Raw genomic sequence first — 17375 nt, forward strand, 5'->3', positions numbered from 1 at the left:
GTATTAATGGGGGCATCTGCTACACTGGCTACACACATGGCAATGTGAAGCAGTTTGTAGCAGCCCCTCAAATGCCTGTGAAACATTTGCCACAAATACGCATGCAAAGTGGCTGCTAACTGCGTCGCATTTGCTGCATACGTTTTCCACAGTGCGGGTTGGCGAGAACAAAACGGTACAGGCTGGTTGCTGAGCAGAAGTGTAATGTTTTTTTGTTTTTTTTTTACAGCTGCAGTGAGTCTCATCGCTGGGCTTCCCCTGAATGCATAGTCGTGTTTAGCAACAAAATTCTCATCCTTTTTTTTTTCCAGTTTAGCTTCTCAAAGATGCAGGCAATGGCAGACAGAATATTTGCATCCACTTTGCAATTGGAGCCATTTTATTGGTACAACAGCCCAGACTATAGATATGGTGCCAATGTAGAGGTCTGTATTCAGACATGGATTGACGAGCACAGTAAAGGCTACAGTCAAAACCCTTGCCTGCGACTGGCACAGAATGTTGCAGTTGCACAAAATCATATCGCTGCACTCATTTCCGTGCTTTGAGATCGTAGTTGGCGGTTGCTTCACCCATGGTATCACAGTCGAGGTTGTCTTTGCAGGTCTAGTGAGTTCGTGTGCAAAACAGAATGCTGACATGGGAAAGTCGTTCATAAATGTCTCGGGGGGGGGGACGGACTGTCTTGTGGTCTGAGCACTCGAAGCTGTTAAATGAGTATTCTTTCATGGCACCAACCTTCTGCACACGTGGACTAAACTTCCTGCACTGTCGATACATTTTCGATCAATGCTTGCAGGCATCGCTATCCTTCGATCAATGCTTGCAGCAATGCAGGCATTGCTATCCGTCAGGAGAGAGCTCTCTTAAAAAAATGCGACGTATGCCAACATTCCAAATGTAAAATGTTGCTGGCATTCCTTTTTTGTTTTTTTAATAAATAAAGTGACACGGAAACACTTTCCGCCAACAAAAATAGGTGCCGCAACAGCGACGGAGCAGACGACGGTTGTGACAATCGGGCTAACACTCGCAGCCAGTTGTCCCAAGAGACACTGTGAGACGACAGACACAAACTCCCACGCTGCTCCAGAAAGCGTGACTGGCGCACGCCGAGTGGTACCTCATCCCTCAGTCCATCCATATGGAGTAAGGGGCATCCCAGAAGCTTGCGGAGAAAAGAAAACGTAAGTGATCACTGGCTATTTCACAACACTGAGGTCTCGTTAACCCTTCCCGTACCGCGCAAAATGAGAAAAAGCGCACCAAATTTCCCAGCATTTTCCAAAAACATCGCTTCAGGACGACAATGTCCGTCGCCAGCTGTATCGGTACAGGTTCCAGTGCTCTCGTCAGCGGTAGAGGAAGGGTTACAGAAGCACTGGCGCATCATTTTCAAATTGTGTGTGTGTGCTTTCATTAAATGAAGGCCTAAACTTAAGCAAAAGATACACATACGAAGATGCAACACCATGTGGTGGCTTGGCATGTTCATGATACGTCCCGCATTTTTGTGTCATATTCACTTCTGCCGCCATGTCCTCGTTAGAGGATGAAGTTCTGGCGAGGGGGGGCCAAGAAAAAAAGCAGGGGGTTCAGTTCAGGTGAACTGAACCCCCTGCACCCTCAACGTGCCTCGACTTTACTTTCAATGTGCTATGTACTGCTACAGACAACCAGTTTGCTGAAGGTGCTACCATGCTTGACGGGACATTTGACGTTGCCGCATACTGGCAGCAGTATAGAAGAAATAATCTGTGCAAAACGTGCCTCAAGCATGTGACTGAATTTTTTATAGTGCGGAAACAGAGAAGTACTGACTGCACAATAGATAAAAACTTACTCTAATTAGGATGACTCATCAGAAAATGCACAAAACACCGCCCTACCACCTTCTTTTTTGCAGATGTGATGAATCCCACGCAATAAAGTAGTGTAAATTTGGCACATTTATAGACAGCCCTACATAATTTGCGCCTGAAGGGGATATTGCAGTATTCGAAGTGCGCTTCACAAACACTTTTCACTGCCTGTGACGGTACAGCTGTCTACGTCAAATTAGTGTCGATTTTCACGAAAGCTGGCGGCAAGAATCATTTTACTCAAAATTCAAGGCCAATTCAGGGATTTCAAGGGTGATCAAGGCGAAAGCTCTAGGAAGAGCGAACATAACTTATTCATACACATGCAGTGTAGAACAGTCGTCCCCTTGATCTTAGCTGAAATTTCTGGCAGCTAAACAGCTCCCGAGTTGGACACATGGTTGGTTCAAGCTCTTCAGGTCACTTTTACAAGTTCATTTCTCCAATGACGTTGATTGCTTTCCGGCATGACGGTTAGTATAGTGACGTTAGTCTTCAGCTGGGAATACTTGTCATGTTAAAAATCAAATGGCTGGAAGCTGCTTTCCACCAGGCTCGAAAAATGGAGCCGTGATGGCTGCAGTGTAAATTAGCTGTCAAGACAACAAAATAGTGGCACGGGGTGGTCGCTTTACTTGACTTTGTCTAGCTCCACAATGGCAATGGTGATTTAAACAAGCCTGCCATAGGTGGCTGTGGACACACCACATTGCTATCATTTGGTGACTCTCTCAAAATAAATTTTCTGCGATTGTTCTCCAAATGGAAAATGTCTGTGGCATTCGCTATGCGGAGTTTGTTACTTTTAATGTTCAAAAGCTGCCCTTGACCTCAGTTTTAAAAAAAAATTATTTTCAAGGAGTATTAAGGGTCCTTACATCTCTTTTACCAAACATTGGGATTTTCAAGGACATCAAAGAGGTGTAAGGACCCTGTGTACAAGATGCTGGAGTGCAGGGGGATATGTAGGTTATGTACGTGTAAACACTACACTGCATAAAGTTCTGTCCCGTTTTCTTTTTTTCAAAGTGCTAGTCTTGGTCTCCCTGCACGGTAGCACTAGACAAAGTGAAGGCCAACCACGACATCACAGTGCAAATGAACCAGATAGAAAACTTCTGTCAGACAGGAACGCAACAGCTTGGTAACAGCACGCATATTGGGAGTTGGCACTAGCACAATCGCCCAGGACCCCAACCAAACATCGGGAGTTAGACCAGCCATCATGCACTAGGCCCATTGAGGTGCCACCTACCTGTCGGGATTGTAGGGAGTACCAGGGTGGAGCTCGACCTCACACGGAATCCAGTTCTCCGGACTGTCCTGTCCGCAACGAGGCTGCAACACTTCGAACGTCTCTTTTCTTCGGGGCCTGGCCACTGCCGGTCCGTGCACTTCGGCACGGTTTCGTTGGCACTCGGCAACTGCCACTCTGCGGACTTCGAGATGATCATGCTGGTACCCGTCCTCTGCAGTTTCGTGCGAGTCCAGCTGGCTCTGGTGGTCCACTATTCTGGTCACTGCACTGGTCACTGCACTACCGGCACGCTGCACATTAAGGTTCTCCTGCAGATACTTTTCCGCAGTCTTCTGGAGTTCCACAAGGTGCTCATTCCACAAAGTGCGGGGGTACCTGTGGCGATGTTTCTTTCTGCGGCCCGGACTGTGCGACGTCCCAAACCTGGAGACAGGCGCTGAGATGTGCGAGTCTTCTTCCGACGTGTCCTGCACGTGAGTTAAGGTTACCTGCATAAGGCATTCTTATTCTAAATTTCATTAGTACAGATCAAATAGAAAAGAAGTTATGGCTGTCCCATGGACCAATCAGGCATGCGACCGTAGGAAAACTAGAAATAATGAAGGCATTGATTGTTTCTGTTAGATAGCTGCTAGAAGGTTTATAGTGCAGCATAAGGCAAGTACCATGTTTTAAAAAATAATTAATCAAGGAGCCCTGTTTTACTTGTTGGACCTTCCTCCTCAACTCGAACTCACTCTGCGATAATTGCTTCAAGTCGTCTTCGCTTTCTTATTTTCAGCATTAAACCTGTCCAGCACCCTCATCTGCGAGCGCAGCCATAATTATGCCTTTCTTTTTTTAGTCTTTACTTTGCGGTCTACTGTACTCTTGATGGAAGGTCTCTCATGATTGAAATGTGTGAAAAACAAACTTTCAAACGTGGGCATTCACTCCATGTCCTGCGCTCTGCGGCCGCATATTGAATACAGCATTCATGGGTGCTTTCAACGGCGAGTGCCTGCCACTGTCACGAGAAGAGAATACATTTTCTTCTTTTCTACGGAGAAGATTGCTACCAAACTTGTTGATGCACTTCTTTACGTCTAGAAATCCAAAACAAACGCAATAAGAAAATGTGCTTTTCTGGCGAAAATCACAATTTTAGCCCCTCGTCCTCCTCTTAAATGGACAGTAAAGGCAACTATTAAATCAAGCTATAGTGATAGATTAGTGTTCGAGAATCTCCAACGCGTCAATATTATCGTGAACAGAGCCTTAACAATAGAGAAAATGAGGTAAATGCAGGACATGATTAGAGGCTCCTCCGGGACATTCAAGCACTTTCCCAATGACGAAAGCACTCCTCAGTTAAATTCTGTCACTAGTACTCAACCACTTCTTGCAAAAAACATCCTTGTATTATAAGAGGAAATAAAATACTACTTGTCCCATTCTATCGAGAAAAAAGAACTAATTGAAGTTGTCCTTGACAACGACGTGAACGGTCCAAAGGTTTCATTATTGCGTACTGCTGTGCTGGCTTTCCTGGCTCGCGAAACTCACACATACTACAAGTAGCAGAGAATTCAGCTTCCACATGATGTCACTGGATGCCCGAATGGTCTATGCCAATTGACCAAAAAGTGGCTTCGCAGCGGAATCTGCCGCTCTGTCTTTGCTCGGTACCGCCATCTGTCGCGCGCCGTTTGACTCACCGACGGCAGCAAAGGTTGTATGTAACGTCACCACTCCCCCATTTGGGTGGCGGGAGATTTGAATCTCGAAAACGGTATTCGGACCCTTCAGTCACAATTTTCTCGTAAACTAAGTCGTTTCTTGGCACGAAACAAGCTTTGCGAGGTTTCTGAAATGGTATTTAAACAGTCTTTGTCGAATTAGTATTTGCCTTCAGTGTCCCTTTAACAAATGAAGACAAGTTCATTAAAGAAAAAAATTGTCAGTCACCCAACTGTGGCACGAAGTTACAAAGGAAACCGACATGGCCTGCCAAAGCTGCCTAACTGTGAAAATTTGCAAAAATCCTGCGGGCACAACACCATAAAGGGGGAATTGCGTGCATTGATTTTTTTTTTAACTCTCCCTGTGCACATACCTCTTTCGGGATGCATAAGCACATTATGAATGATGATGGACGCAACACAAAACCAGCAGCAAACTTGGAACAGCACAAAGTGACAAGCAACATGCTGATTTTTTCTTTTTTTTGAGCGACTTCGAAGATTGTGCCTGCTTTAGGAACTTGTCCAAATAAACCTGCTTGAAGCAGGTTTAGTGGTGTTTTGCATTTGTAGGACTTCTAAAGATATGGTCAGGCACCAATGAGAAAATCTTTTTTTGCAAGCAGGACTTATTTTTAATAAATATAGACCAAACATCAGTGAAATCGTAGAGCAAACGCAAATTTGTAAACATTACGGCAAATTCGGAATAGTTGGCAGGTATGGTCCCCTAAAAAAGGGGCAGTTTCACCAGAAGGGTGAAGGTGTTGACAGTGATGGCAAAGTCTAGCATTGCAGTTGGACGGCATTCACAGTATACGCGGGTGCGACATCGTAGCACAACGCAGCACACAAGGCAATTCCTGCTGAGCAGTAGGAGCAGCACCCTGGCAGGTACCGGGCGTCCCACAACGCTGGCACGATGAAGAGCAATGCCAATAGTGCTGCAGATGTCGCACCTCGATGGTTGGTGCACGAGTTGAGACCGACAGGAAAACCGTCGATGGTTGGGAAAACGCATGATGCGTCTCCACACGCTGGCCTGCGCATGGGAAACTTTTGAGGGTGTTCGATGATGCCTCTTGAGGCACGTGTCTGTGGCCTAGTAGTTAGGGCAGTGGGCTTCTGTGCTGGATGTAACATGATCAAATCAGATTTGGTCAGCAGACATTTTTGTTTAGTAACTTTATTACATATATATATATATATATATATATATAACCGTATCATCAAGCCAATGACAGCGAAGATTTACCAAGGGTGCCCATATAATTGCTACTGCAACAAAAGCCTTGCAGTAACAAGAAACATCCCTGCTAATCCGGGGATCTATCCCGGGACAAACTCCTTTCAAGGGACGGTCACTCTACAATCTGAGCTAACCAGGAAGCTAGCAGATAGCAGAGCGAGGTCAAATTAATTAAAAACTAGACGCACAGAGGCACTAAGGCATATCGATTCTACGGAAATCCACGAGGTGAAGGAAGTTTCGCAAAAGAGGAAAATTGTCATCCACAAAGCTAGGAGCACTAGCATGAATTTCTTCTTCAACTGTGAAACATTGCGAGAAACCCGTACGGGTTTTTTTTGCAACTTCTCACTGCTCCCGGTGGATGACAATTTCGCCTTTGATGAGCTTTCTTCCTCCATCTTGCAGATTCCCACAGAACTGATTTGCATCGGACAAATTCATTACAGGGGGGGTATTCTGTAGGAGTCCACCTAGTGGACTGTCCATTTCGGCCGCTGCTGATTGGATGCAGCTGCATTAGGGAGGAGGAGACGAGCGGCTCCAGCCAATCAGTGGCGGCCGAAATGGACAGTCCACTAGGTGGACTCCTACAGAATACCCCCCCAGGCAAGCTTGCCGTGGATACCAAAGTAACATGGCCAAAAAAATTAAATTGTGGGGTTTTACGTGCCAAAACCGCTTTCTGATTATGAGGCAAGCCGTAGTGGAGGACTCCGGAAATTTCGACCACCTGGGGTTCTTTAACGTGCACCTAAATCTAAGTACACGGCTGTTTTCGCATTTCGCCCCCGTCGAAATGCGGCCGCCGTGGCCGGGATACGATCCCGCAACCTCGTGCTCAGCAGCCGAACACCATAGCCACTGAGCAGCCACAGCGGGTAACATGGCCAGGTTACACATGCCCGGTAATTGAAGAATTCCAGGCTTTCTCCAATGGTAGACACCCTGACTCGGCTGACAAGGCCTCCTACCTGTGCCTGGCTCTTCTTCCTGTGTTCCTTAGGTGTGAGATCGCTAAGCTGCTTGCCCAGCTGGACCATTTTGTGGCGGTTCTGTCTGAGCGCTTCCCTCAGGTCACTGCACTTCGTTTCCAGAGGCAGGAGCAGTGCTTTCACGTCCTTGTCTAGCCGCTCGCCGACTTGCTGAGTCACGGCCTCTGCCAGTTCGTTGTAGCTCAGCAGAACCCAGTTTGGACACCCGGTCGGTGCATCCAGTGACGGGGACGAGGACGCCACAGGGAATGCACCAGGGCATCTGCCAGCTGCACGTTCGATCAACGTTTCATTGTTACTGCCACCTTTTGCAAGGACTTAACGCGGCAGTCACTTAGCCCTTTAAAGACATATATCACCAAAAAAAAATTTTTAAATTTCCATCTAAATGTACAAAGTGTATCTAGAATAAGGATGACCAACAAAAAGAAAAATATATATATTTTACGGAAGCTTTTTTTGCTAATAGAAGGGCAACATCAGGCAGAAAACTGGTGGGCTTCACTCCAAGCCACCTATGGCTTGTACAGACAGCTCTCATTGTGTGCTAACCATGTGTGTATACTTACATTTGCTCTGCATTACATGTCCGATACCAGTGCAGCCGGAAAACTTGCATAGGTCTCTCCCCTCTGACCGTGCTTTCAAAAGAAAGTGGGTCACGTGCCAAATTTCTTCTTTCTGGTACGGCGGGCCTGCCCTAAGCCAACAGTGGCGCTTGCTGCCTGTCATTCAGTGTTGGCCGAAGAAGACCTTTAGCCAGAAACTCCATATTCAATATCAAAACACTGCAAGAAAAAAAAAACTGTGTTCTGGTTCGTTGCCTGTAGGCAACAGCCGGCCATAGAGGGTTAACCTTTTTCTGGTCTAGTGATTCCTGCAGGAATCGCAATGCTTAACGAGGAATATACGATGTGGCAAAAAGAAAAGCTGGAACTACCTTGAGAACTTGGAGTGCCAGCAATGCTAATCAGGTAATTAATGTTTACTTAGTGCTGCATACCACCGGTCCTCCTTGAAACAACAAACCCCTATACCCTGTCACATCAATCCCTATGCCGCGTCATTCCCTCTTCTAAAAAGCGCAACAGGGGAAGTTTCGGTTACAGTACGAAAAGCTAAGGTGCTGAAGAAAAGATGCACATTTTGGACGTAGCCGCTTTGGGCCTGACGTAAATATTAAAAATGAATATGTGCAGATGTTCCGATGTATTTGAAAACATTCTAAAAAGATGCGCCGTGAGAACCAGTGGACTTGTCAAAACCAAAATCACGTGGCCTGCACCCCTTGCAGTAACTGCTTATGGTAATTTCGTTTCATAGGTCCTGTCAGTCCTGTGGCATGGCATTCTGCGAGTTCCGCGATTTACCTGAGCGTATACATATACATAGCACGTGACTTACATCATTTGTCATAGCTGTCATCTGGCTGCGCGCCCTGTGGTGTACTGACAAACATTTCTGCGAGTCATGTGTCCACTTTGTGCGACAGCTACGCTGCAGAGAGAGTTTACCCCTAACTCCAAGTTCATTTGGATGGGACTACCCTTGCCCCATCCGAGGAAGAGCTTAGCTTCAGCTGGCAGAGCTTTTGGGACGTTTAACAGATTAATCAATTAATGGAAGTCTACCGTTTATGTTTACTTTTAGTTACATAAAAAAAAATAAAAAGGGTGAGTACACATTTCCATCGGTCGGCTTTTTTCCCCCTTTGTACATGGCTTCTGTTCTCAGATTTCAAAGGGATATCTTCGTTTAATGACTTTGGCTTCCAAGTTGTCAAGCGACACTGACGGAGTGAAGGAGGTGTCCCCTGCGGAGTTTTCACTCACTGTCTGAGAAGTCCAAGTCAGAAGCGCCTGGTTGTTCGATCCTCTCCAAAATCCTGTCAGCTGTTGCACCACTGGCACGGGCCCTATCTTCTACAAAAAGTATACCTGAACATCGTTTTTACTTCTGCAAACACAACTAACCACCTAATCTTTTCGCTGAAATGATGGGAGACCCCATGTGTAATTCCGTGAAGGTTTTGTTGTGGTTGAGGCTTAGTGTCGAATATATTGGACGTCACAAAATGCACGAACCAGACAAAAAGATGAATGAACTCGGTGCTCAAATGTTAGTTTCTTTGTATCCCTTCAGTCATCACAAATGCCAAAAATGCTTTGGAACACTTTGTTGCATGCATAAGTACTTTAAGTACTTGCTACTTCACCGACTTCTTCAATGAGCATCGTAAAATGAGCTCGCACTGAATCTTGCCATATTGAAAGCTCCCAATCTGGCAGGAAACAGCTTCAACCTGTCCTGCAGGTGGTAGAACAGGTCCCAATGTGAGTCAGAAAACTGTTTCTCACTGGGTATGTGCCGTTTCCATAGTTGCTGTGTTGAGCATTCTATTGTCAAATATGTCAGACAAATGTTCCATTGCTGGGCCTCCTGGGGATAACCTATTTTTGCCATGTCACAACAGAAGTGAACTGCTTTCAATGTGGGCGTCTCTCGAGAACTGTGTTTTCTAGTGCGCAGGCACTTAGGACAGTTACAATGTGGCTTTGTGAACGGAGCTAGTAATGAATTCTTAGGTTGTTGCCAAGTACAGTGTTCCACCCAACTAGGAGCAACCAAACATATGTTGCAAACAAGCACAGACATGCGGAAAGCTCACCTTCATCAGCCAGCAGATCCATGGAGTCGTCACAGCTGGGGTGAGAGTGGTTGGCAGGTTCTTCTTTTACGTGCATCATCAGTTGGTCCCGGCCAGAAACCTAAATTACAAAAGCATTGAGCACCTTTTCAGGCCTTACCAGGAGTGTTGTTCCAAGTCAACCACGTTTGGGGACGCAATCACTTTCACAAGATTTCATATGACTCGGTGCCAGATGTGTCGGTGTCTACAAGCAACAGCGTTCCCAGCACCGTGCCAAGACAGCGTGCTTGGAATGCTGTTCGGCGTATGAGCCGAGTAATGCAACATCTTGCAAAAGTGATCAAATTCCCTAAAGCTATTGACCAAAAGTACAGCCCTAGATGATGTTTTGTGCTGCTTACTTGTTCATCTTCTTCGACGTTAACCTTTACTACAGCGTAGCTTTCGCCGTTCCCTCGATTTCCGGCTGGACTACCTTCCACTTCAGCTACAGGTTCATTCTCGTCTCTTGGTTCCTCTTTAATGCCTTTCAAGATGTTGTTGGAGTGGCTGGAATGCCGATCCTCAACTGCCCGAGGATGAAATAGCTGCGCGTGATTGCCGGCATCAAATGAGTGCTCAAGGCGTTCCTCCTCGCATGTCATCATCACTTGGTCACCACCAAAAGAGACCTGGAACATTGGACTCTGAAGTTGTTCTGTACGTGAACACTTTGCCACATCTGATTCCGTGGTGTTCTCTTCAACTTTTATCGAAATGTTCCCGTGGTTCTCTTGACTCTCTGGCAATCTGCTTTTGTCAACGGAATCTGATCCTTCTCTGTATATTGCTTCTTCCTCCATGTGTCCCAAGATGTTGCTGGAACAAACAAAATGGCCCATTAATGTCAACCAGCTGTCAAAATATTTGTATGCCTAAAAATTCCTTCAAGGTTTCATAGGAGGTATTTGGTAAGGGGACGTCATACTAATAAATGGAAGCAAAGCAATATTCCCATGTGCAACATAATATAATAGACATCTTTAGAATAATGTTGGCAAGCAAATGCAAATGCATTTCGTAAGTGAAGAAAACGCGTTGTCCTCACACCACATTCTCTGTACATTTTTGGGTTTCTGTGATTTACGTATGCTAGCATACATTCTTTGGCGAGTTTAACGTGCGTAACATTTATGCACGCTAAGGAATAGTGTGCATGTCAAAATGTCAAACATGGCGGTACCTATGGCTTTTCCTTTAGCATGAATTGTTGTGCTGTTGCTACACTCGTGATATTGCTGGTTGCCAGTAACTGCAGAGATGAGCTTTGGCCTTCTCTAAGCTCACCTGAAATGCTTGTTATGAATGCCGAGCACGTCCAATATCTGACATTGTTCAGCGATTTTCGCTACAGCGCCGCACGGACTAGGGCTTCTTTTTTTCCCTGGATTCATGCCTGAAGGGGGGTGGGGGGGTTATTTTGTAAGTGTCAACCTAGTGGTCATGCCCGTTGCGTGTGCTGCCTAAGTGTCGATTAGTTGGGAGTGCCTGTCTCCTTCCGACACCTACCCCCGCCCAGCTAATTCGAACTTCGGCAGCAGACGAAATAGACGTAGGTGGACATTTACAGAATACTCCCCCTGATGTCTTCGGGCCTGGGCTCGGACTTGAAGCCGCAGGACAAGGCTGGTTACATTCACTGATGGGCCTAAGTTAACTCTCTAAGTGTTTTGGAGAAACTCAACTCGCTAACACAATGCTGATTAATTTTGCTTTGAACAAGCCAGCTCATCAATGGAAATAATCTGTTTTCAAAGGGGTGAAAAAAAAGAAAGAATAAAAAATTGTTTCCCTTTCATGTATTTTCCTCCAACTTCCACAGTATTGATTTGCCATATTCATGGCTTTTGCATGTTAGCTGTACACTTCTTTTGGTTGAAAAAGAAAAAGAAATATTTCCGGAAATGTTTTATTGGCACTGCAGTTTAATTGCCATCACTTTTGATATACCATCAAACCAATTAAAATTTTAAGTCATGTACACTGAGTTCCTCCGGTGTGCCCCGGCTGGGCCTGGTCATGTAGGCACAAGCCAGCCCTTGCTGGTCATGCAAGTGTGGGCCCAAGCCAGGCCTCAGCTTGGAGCCATGAGCCCTGGCTCAGGCTCCGAAATCCGGCTTGCGCTATGCTCTGGTTTTGGCATCCATAAGCCTGACGGGACGTCTTGGGATAGAAATAACAAGATATCCCTGCTAATGGACCATCTTGGCTTGGATATGTTTGGCAGGAGGCAACAGACGGCACCCTGTCTTTTAACAGCTTGAATGACTGTGTTCCCATACGTTAAACTAAAGCTCTCCAAAGGACACACTCCGTGGCATCCCACAAAGGGCTTGCGTTTAACATACATCAGGCATACAACACTGTTCTAAGACTGTCTAAAAACATTACAGCTCCGAAAATTGGAAAAGGCTAGTACACATAGTATAGATGTGCTGAATGAAATGAATAAGGAAGAAAAGCTACTGAAAAGAACAGGTTACAAACTTCAAAACTTTCATTTGACATGCGTCTTCCCAATCAGATGAGATGTCAAATCATCTATTTCACATCTCATCAGACAAAAAGGCAAAAACATGTGAGGCAGACAGAACAAGAACACTGTACAAAAGTAGTCACTCCAGTGCCACTCAAACAACAATAATAGAAGAATGGGAAAGCAATAATATGGAACAGAAAGTACAACAATATAGTGTACTAATGCACATAACCACAAACAATAAATAATGGTGCATTAACACATAAAGTATGATGAACTACATGTCGCTAGTGTCTTCAAGTGGAAGTGAATGGCTAGGCATTTCTCAAAACATAAATCGTGGCGCTTTTAAGCGCTTTTGCATTTGTAGACATTTCCAGATTATGTTGCTTTATGGTTGAATTGCTTCCCAACTTTTATTTTGCTTTCATGGTGTCATTTTCGGAATTATAGCAATTATCCTCTGAAAAACTTTCAGCATCTGCCATCTCTCTTGCACTACTAGCCAAATGAATGCTCTTTAGTTTACCTTTTTACTCCCTCTCTAATTTTGTCTGCACTTGGAACGTGCAAGCTCGCCCAGCAACGCACGTTAATGCTGCAGAATATTTACTTTCCAGTGACCAATCAATATGTCAGTGTACTAGCTCTTTACGAATGAATGTTCCTACAGGTAACACACCAGAAAAAAAAGTTTTTCTTGCCAGAACTCGGTTTGAGTGCAGAGTCTCTGGCTAAACATCTCTTGCCAGCACTGAATGAGAAGCAGTAAGCGTCACTTGTTAGATTAAAGCAGGAAGACAAGATGAGGAAGGAACTTGGCACGCGACTCGCTTTCATTTGAAACCACGAAAAGAGCACACAAACCAATACAAGATCCATAGTTGCAGTGGTATGACACAGGTAGTGTTAAAGGAAGTGCAGCTGTACGATTGTGTTTCGCATCAAACGACAACCCTGTGTGCAAGTTGTAAGAAAAGCCATGAGTTGCTTGGGGTGAAGCTCACTTCTAGTGGTTATGCATGGCTGGCGTTTCCCTTTTTACTGAAAGTTCTCGCAAAAAAAAAAATATATATATATATATATATATATATATATATATATATATATATTTTTTTTTTTTTTTTATTAAATATGCTTATTCTTGCCATATTTTGCACATTGAGATGAAATTATTTCCTTCGCACATTTTTATCCCTTGTCATTAAAGGGTTAAATGCTTACTCGCAGCCATCAGTGATTCTGCAATAACCACCTTGGTCGTTGCCCTCCTCCTCCCCGGCTTTTACTCCAAAAATGAGAAAGTGGCCATCAGCAGTCCCTCCAGACCCATCAACGTACTCGGTGTTCGCCTCTTCCTTCATGGGCATAGTTGGCAGCCAGACATAGAATCCTAGTGGCCAAATTGCATGAGTTTCCAGAAGCGCCAACTCAACAGTAGTCCCTGCGTCCATCTCCAACGGCTACTATGCTTCAGTCTTTCGAGACCACTCTGTTGACAGACGAACGTTATAGGCAGGCTCCCTTAAAACAGGGGACCTGTTTGAAAAGAAAAAAGAAGAAAAGTAATATGGGTGAAAGAATATTTACTTATGTTGCCCTCAAGGCCCAAAGTGGGCATTACAGAGAGAAGTAGTAGAAACATACGACCACAAGTAACTGTCAACACATAAACAGCAGATTACAGTACATTGATGAACATGTCAGTTTGCTACAGTGTACAAACAGAAGAGAAACAAAACAGCATCTCACGGTACAAAAGTACAAGTTTGATGCATGACCATGTTATGCCATTAAAATGACCAGTTAGGCTAGATCTAAACAGGCTATTACCATGAATAGTAACCAGTGACACTAGAAGGCAGTTCCACTCATTAATCGTTAGAAGTAATTTTCAGGACCAAATGGAATACCTTGAAATAGTGAGCAGCCATGTTCGCCAATAATATCAAATGATCTTCACATTCTAGTATATTCACATTGTCAGCAAGTTTCTGTCACTAGACTGCACATATGAAGCCTTGTTCATTAAAAGGATGACTGAGACAAATAAGCAGCTTAGCAGGAAAAGTCTAATCGACTGAGTGCCGTACCATGCTCCACTACATAACTTGTGTTTAATGTCTTTATTATGGCTGTCAGAATTCACTTTAACGCGCTTTCTTTCTCAAATTTTATGCTTGATTGTGCACAATTGAAGATCTGAAATATTCAAAAACGATTTGAAAAATATTTGAATTTGCGAACAGTGACTATTCAATTCAAAGAATGTAATGAACAGGCCAACATTCAAGTAATTATTTGAAAGTTTTGAATATATGCACACCCTTGCAAAATAGTGGTATGAGCAACAGCGGCGTTCTCGGTTTGATTGCAGCGCAAAGCATACCTAAGTGAGGAAAGACGAACATGAGGTTAGCGGAAAGAACTAACTTCAATGCACTGCGTTAATTGTGCTGCAACCAACCATAAACTCTGACCAGCTTGCCCCATTCACTATGCCAATTCAGTGACACTCACATTCTCAAACATTCTTCCATTTGACACACCATTCTCTTTCTCACCGATCACCTGTGCTTTCTCCTAACACATGCTCTGTCACTGGCCCAAAATCTCTCTTCTGACAAGAATAGAGCGTCCTGGTGCGCAGTGCGTTCTGGTAGTCCTAGCTTAGGTGCAGGAAGCGCATCTTTGGAGATCTTGGGTCGAGGCAGCTTTTATATTTGTTGCCAGTTGGGTCAAAATTAAAGGGTTGGATCTTGTATGGCCATATTAAATAATGTGCAGCATTCAGAATTAGTATATACCTGGTTATTGAGCTACTCGATCCTCACTACAATAATATTTACTCAATCTACTTGTCATTTGCAGTACAATTGCTACCAGCTGAAATGAGGAATTCTTGACGGTTTTCACAAAAAAGCGCTAGAGACGAAGACAAAGTCGAAGGAACACATACGACAGGTCTGGCGCCAGTCCTGTCATATGTGTTCCTTCGTCTTTAGCGCTTTTTTATGAAAACCGTCAAGATGATACCAACTCGCCCAAATCAAGGTGTTGTTACGAGGAATTCTTCAGTCACTGAAAAGCATCAGTGATTGTCAATGATTCTTTCATTAGACGGATGGCGCTGTCAAATGAAGAAATGTTTAAGGGCTTCTGAGATAAGTTTATATGCTATATTTTTTCACATGGCTGGGTAATTGGAAAAAAATTAAAACACAAGGACGATGAAGAAAAAGGGTACTAAGTGAATAGTGTATAGATATATGAACCATTTGGTTGCATCCAATATGTTGGTGCAATAAATAGCACAAATAAATGTGAACAATTTAAAATGACAGCACTGTGAGCCTTAGCCTTGGTCTCTGACATTTGTGCGTTCACTGCAAGAACACCTGCCTTAACGCCCAGTGTGAACATGGTCATACTAAAATTGGAAAAATACAGAAATATGCATTTCAGCATCGAATGCACCGTTGCACCCTGAAGACACAACAATTACGTGCAAGAATCTCAATAGATTACAGCACCATGGTAGCCAGTAGTGACATAATCCATAGAGGTCCTCAGGTCGAACTTTTGTCCAAATCCATGACATACTTTGGGCATGGATCGAGAGGTTAATTCTTGAGTTTGGTATCAAAGAGCGCTCACTACGGCAATTCGAGTCTGGTGCAGATAAATTATACGGGTGACATAAGCAACAAAGGTGCTGCCTCGTCAGGAAACACTGGCCTTCTCGATGCAGCAGACTTAATTGAAAAGGCTAATGATGCTACTTTTCGCCAAAATTTCTTTCTCCCTGCATCTCCTCTTTGATATCCATCTTTCTTGGTAGCTAGAGAGGTGGGACACGACAGTTTGGTTGGCATTTTTCATGTCGGGGCAACGTTAATTCTGTGGCTGAATTCCGGCCATGCGTGTGGTGTATTGTTTTCAATCGTAGTGAAGTTGCGCGTGCATTTTTCGCTTGGACGGTTGGTGAAATCGAAGCAGAAAAAAAAAGCCACTTAGGATTTGATCTCCTTTCAAGTGACAACAATGGGCATTTACTACAGCTTCGGTACATCACGTTGTAGCCGAGCAGCTGGATAAACAAAGATCGCTGGGGAAGCGTTCGCGCGCGCGATGCATTATTACGAAGTCTTATATTCCTTCAAACTCTTTTGCTCCCATTATGTACAACGCGCACGAAAACCGAAAGATCAATAATTATCAGGTGCTTCGCGCATGATCCATCAAGCACCGATTCGGATGCCTCATATAAACGAAAGGCGAAAAACAATAAGTATACCTGCATGCGCCACAAACGACACGCTAAAATACGCACGGCACTCTTCTTCACTCGTTCGATGGCGCTAGCACAGCGCGGATTGCTCAATCGCTTGATTATTCGCGCACGCAGTCACCATCGCCGTAATGATTTTCCCGATTCAAGATGATGCTAGCGTGTTTGCACACAAACCTCGAACCAAACACGAAACTAAGGCGCGCAGAAACAGAAGCGCGGCTGGAAAGAGCAAGAAGTTGTTCGGCGTAGGACTTACGTCACGCGTCGTTAAGACAGAAGAAAGTCTGAGCTTGGCGGTGAAGTCAAACGCGTACCATTAGAACAGCGCTCGCGCGAACATTTTCGCCAAGCGAAACCCAACGCCTCGGCCACGGAGACGGACGCCATGCATGTTTCATTTCGCGCCGTAGCAACCCCGCCGCTCCAGCATCGTTAGCGACCTCTTCGCCATCTACTGGGTGACGCCGGCGACGGCATTTTGAGTGTGTGTGTGGAGCCACTAAAGTCAATTGTGGTTTAGGAACCGAAGCCCGTTGAAGAATTTGCCCTCGAAATTTACAAAATCTAGTCACTACACAGGCTCACTTCCACACGAACGTCCCTGTGTATCTCTCCCGTAAAGCTGGAAACCTCAGATAATTGGATGGAAGGGCTGTTAATGTTGTACTAATGTCTGAACAAGCCAACGCAACTGCAGACGCTAAAGCGTGTAGTGGAACGCCGCAATGTCGCGCCGTTGGCATTTTTTCATTTTACAGCGGTTAGTACTCTTGACCTGACCCTAACAAAATAAAGGTATGAGTTAAATACGTCCACTATAAGCCTCAT

At 44.6% G+C, this 17375-nt stretch overlaps 1 protein-coding gene across 2 annotated transcripts; it reads right to left on the minus strand.

The window, feature by feature from the left end:
* Positions 1 to 864: 864 nt before the first annotated feature.
* On the minus strand, positions 865 to 16972 carry LOC142590208 (uncharacterized). Of its 2 annotated transcripts, XM_075702123.1 has the most exons (7): positions 16804 to 16970; positions 13595 to 13792; positions 10137 to 10593; positions 9754 to 9853; positions 7065 to 7354; positions 3118 to 3587; positions 865 to 1168 (listed from the first exon to the last, which is right to left on the minus strand). In XM_075702123.1, the coding sequence occupies exons 2-7, from the start codon at positions 13705 to 13707 to the stop codon at positions 1132 to 1134; spliced, it is 1467 nt and encodes a 488-aa protein (XP_075558238.1). In that variant the 5' UTR covers positions 13708 to 13792; positions 16804 to 16970; the 3' UTR covers positions 865 to 1131. The 2 variants fall into 2 exon arrangements, with proteins under 2 accessions (XP_075558238.1, XP_075558239.1); XM_075702124.1 differs by lacking the exons at positions 865 to 1168; positions 3118 to 3587 and having other exon boundaries at positions 6787 to 7354; positions 16804 to 16972.
* Positions 16973 to 17375: the final 403 nt, after the last annotated feature.

The sequence above is a fragment of the Dermacentor variabilis genome, chromosome 8 (genome assembly GCF_050947875.1).
Source record: "Dermacentor variabilis isolate Ectoservices chromosome 8, ASM5094787v1, whole genome shotgun sequence".
NCBI lineage: Eukaryota > Metazoa > Arthropoda > Arachnida > Ixodida > Ixodidae > Dermacentor > Dermacentor variabilis.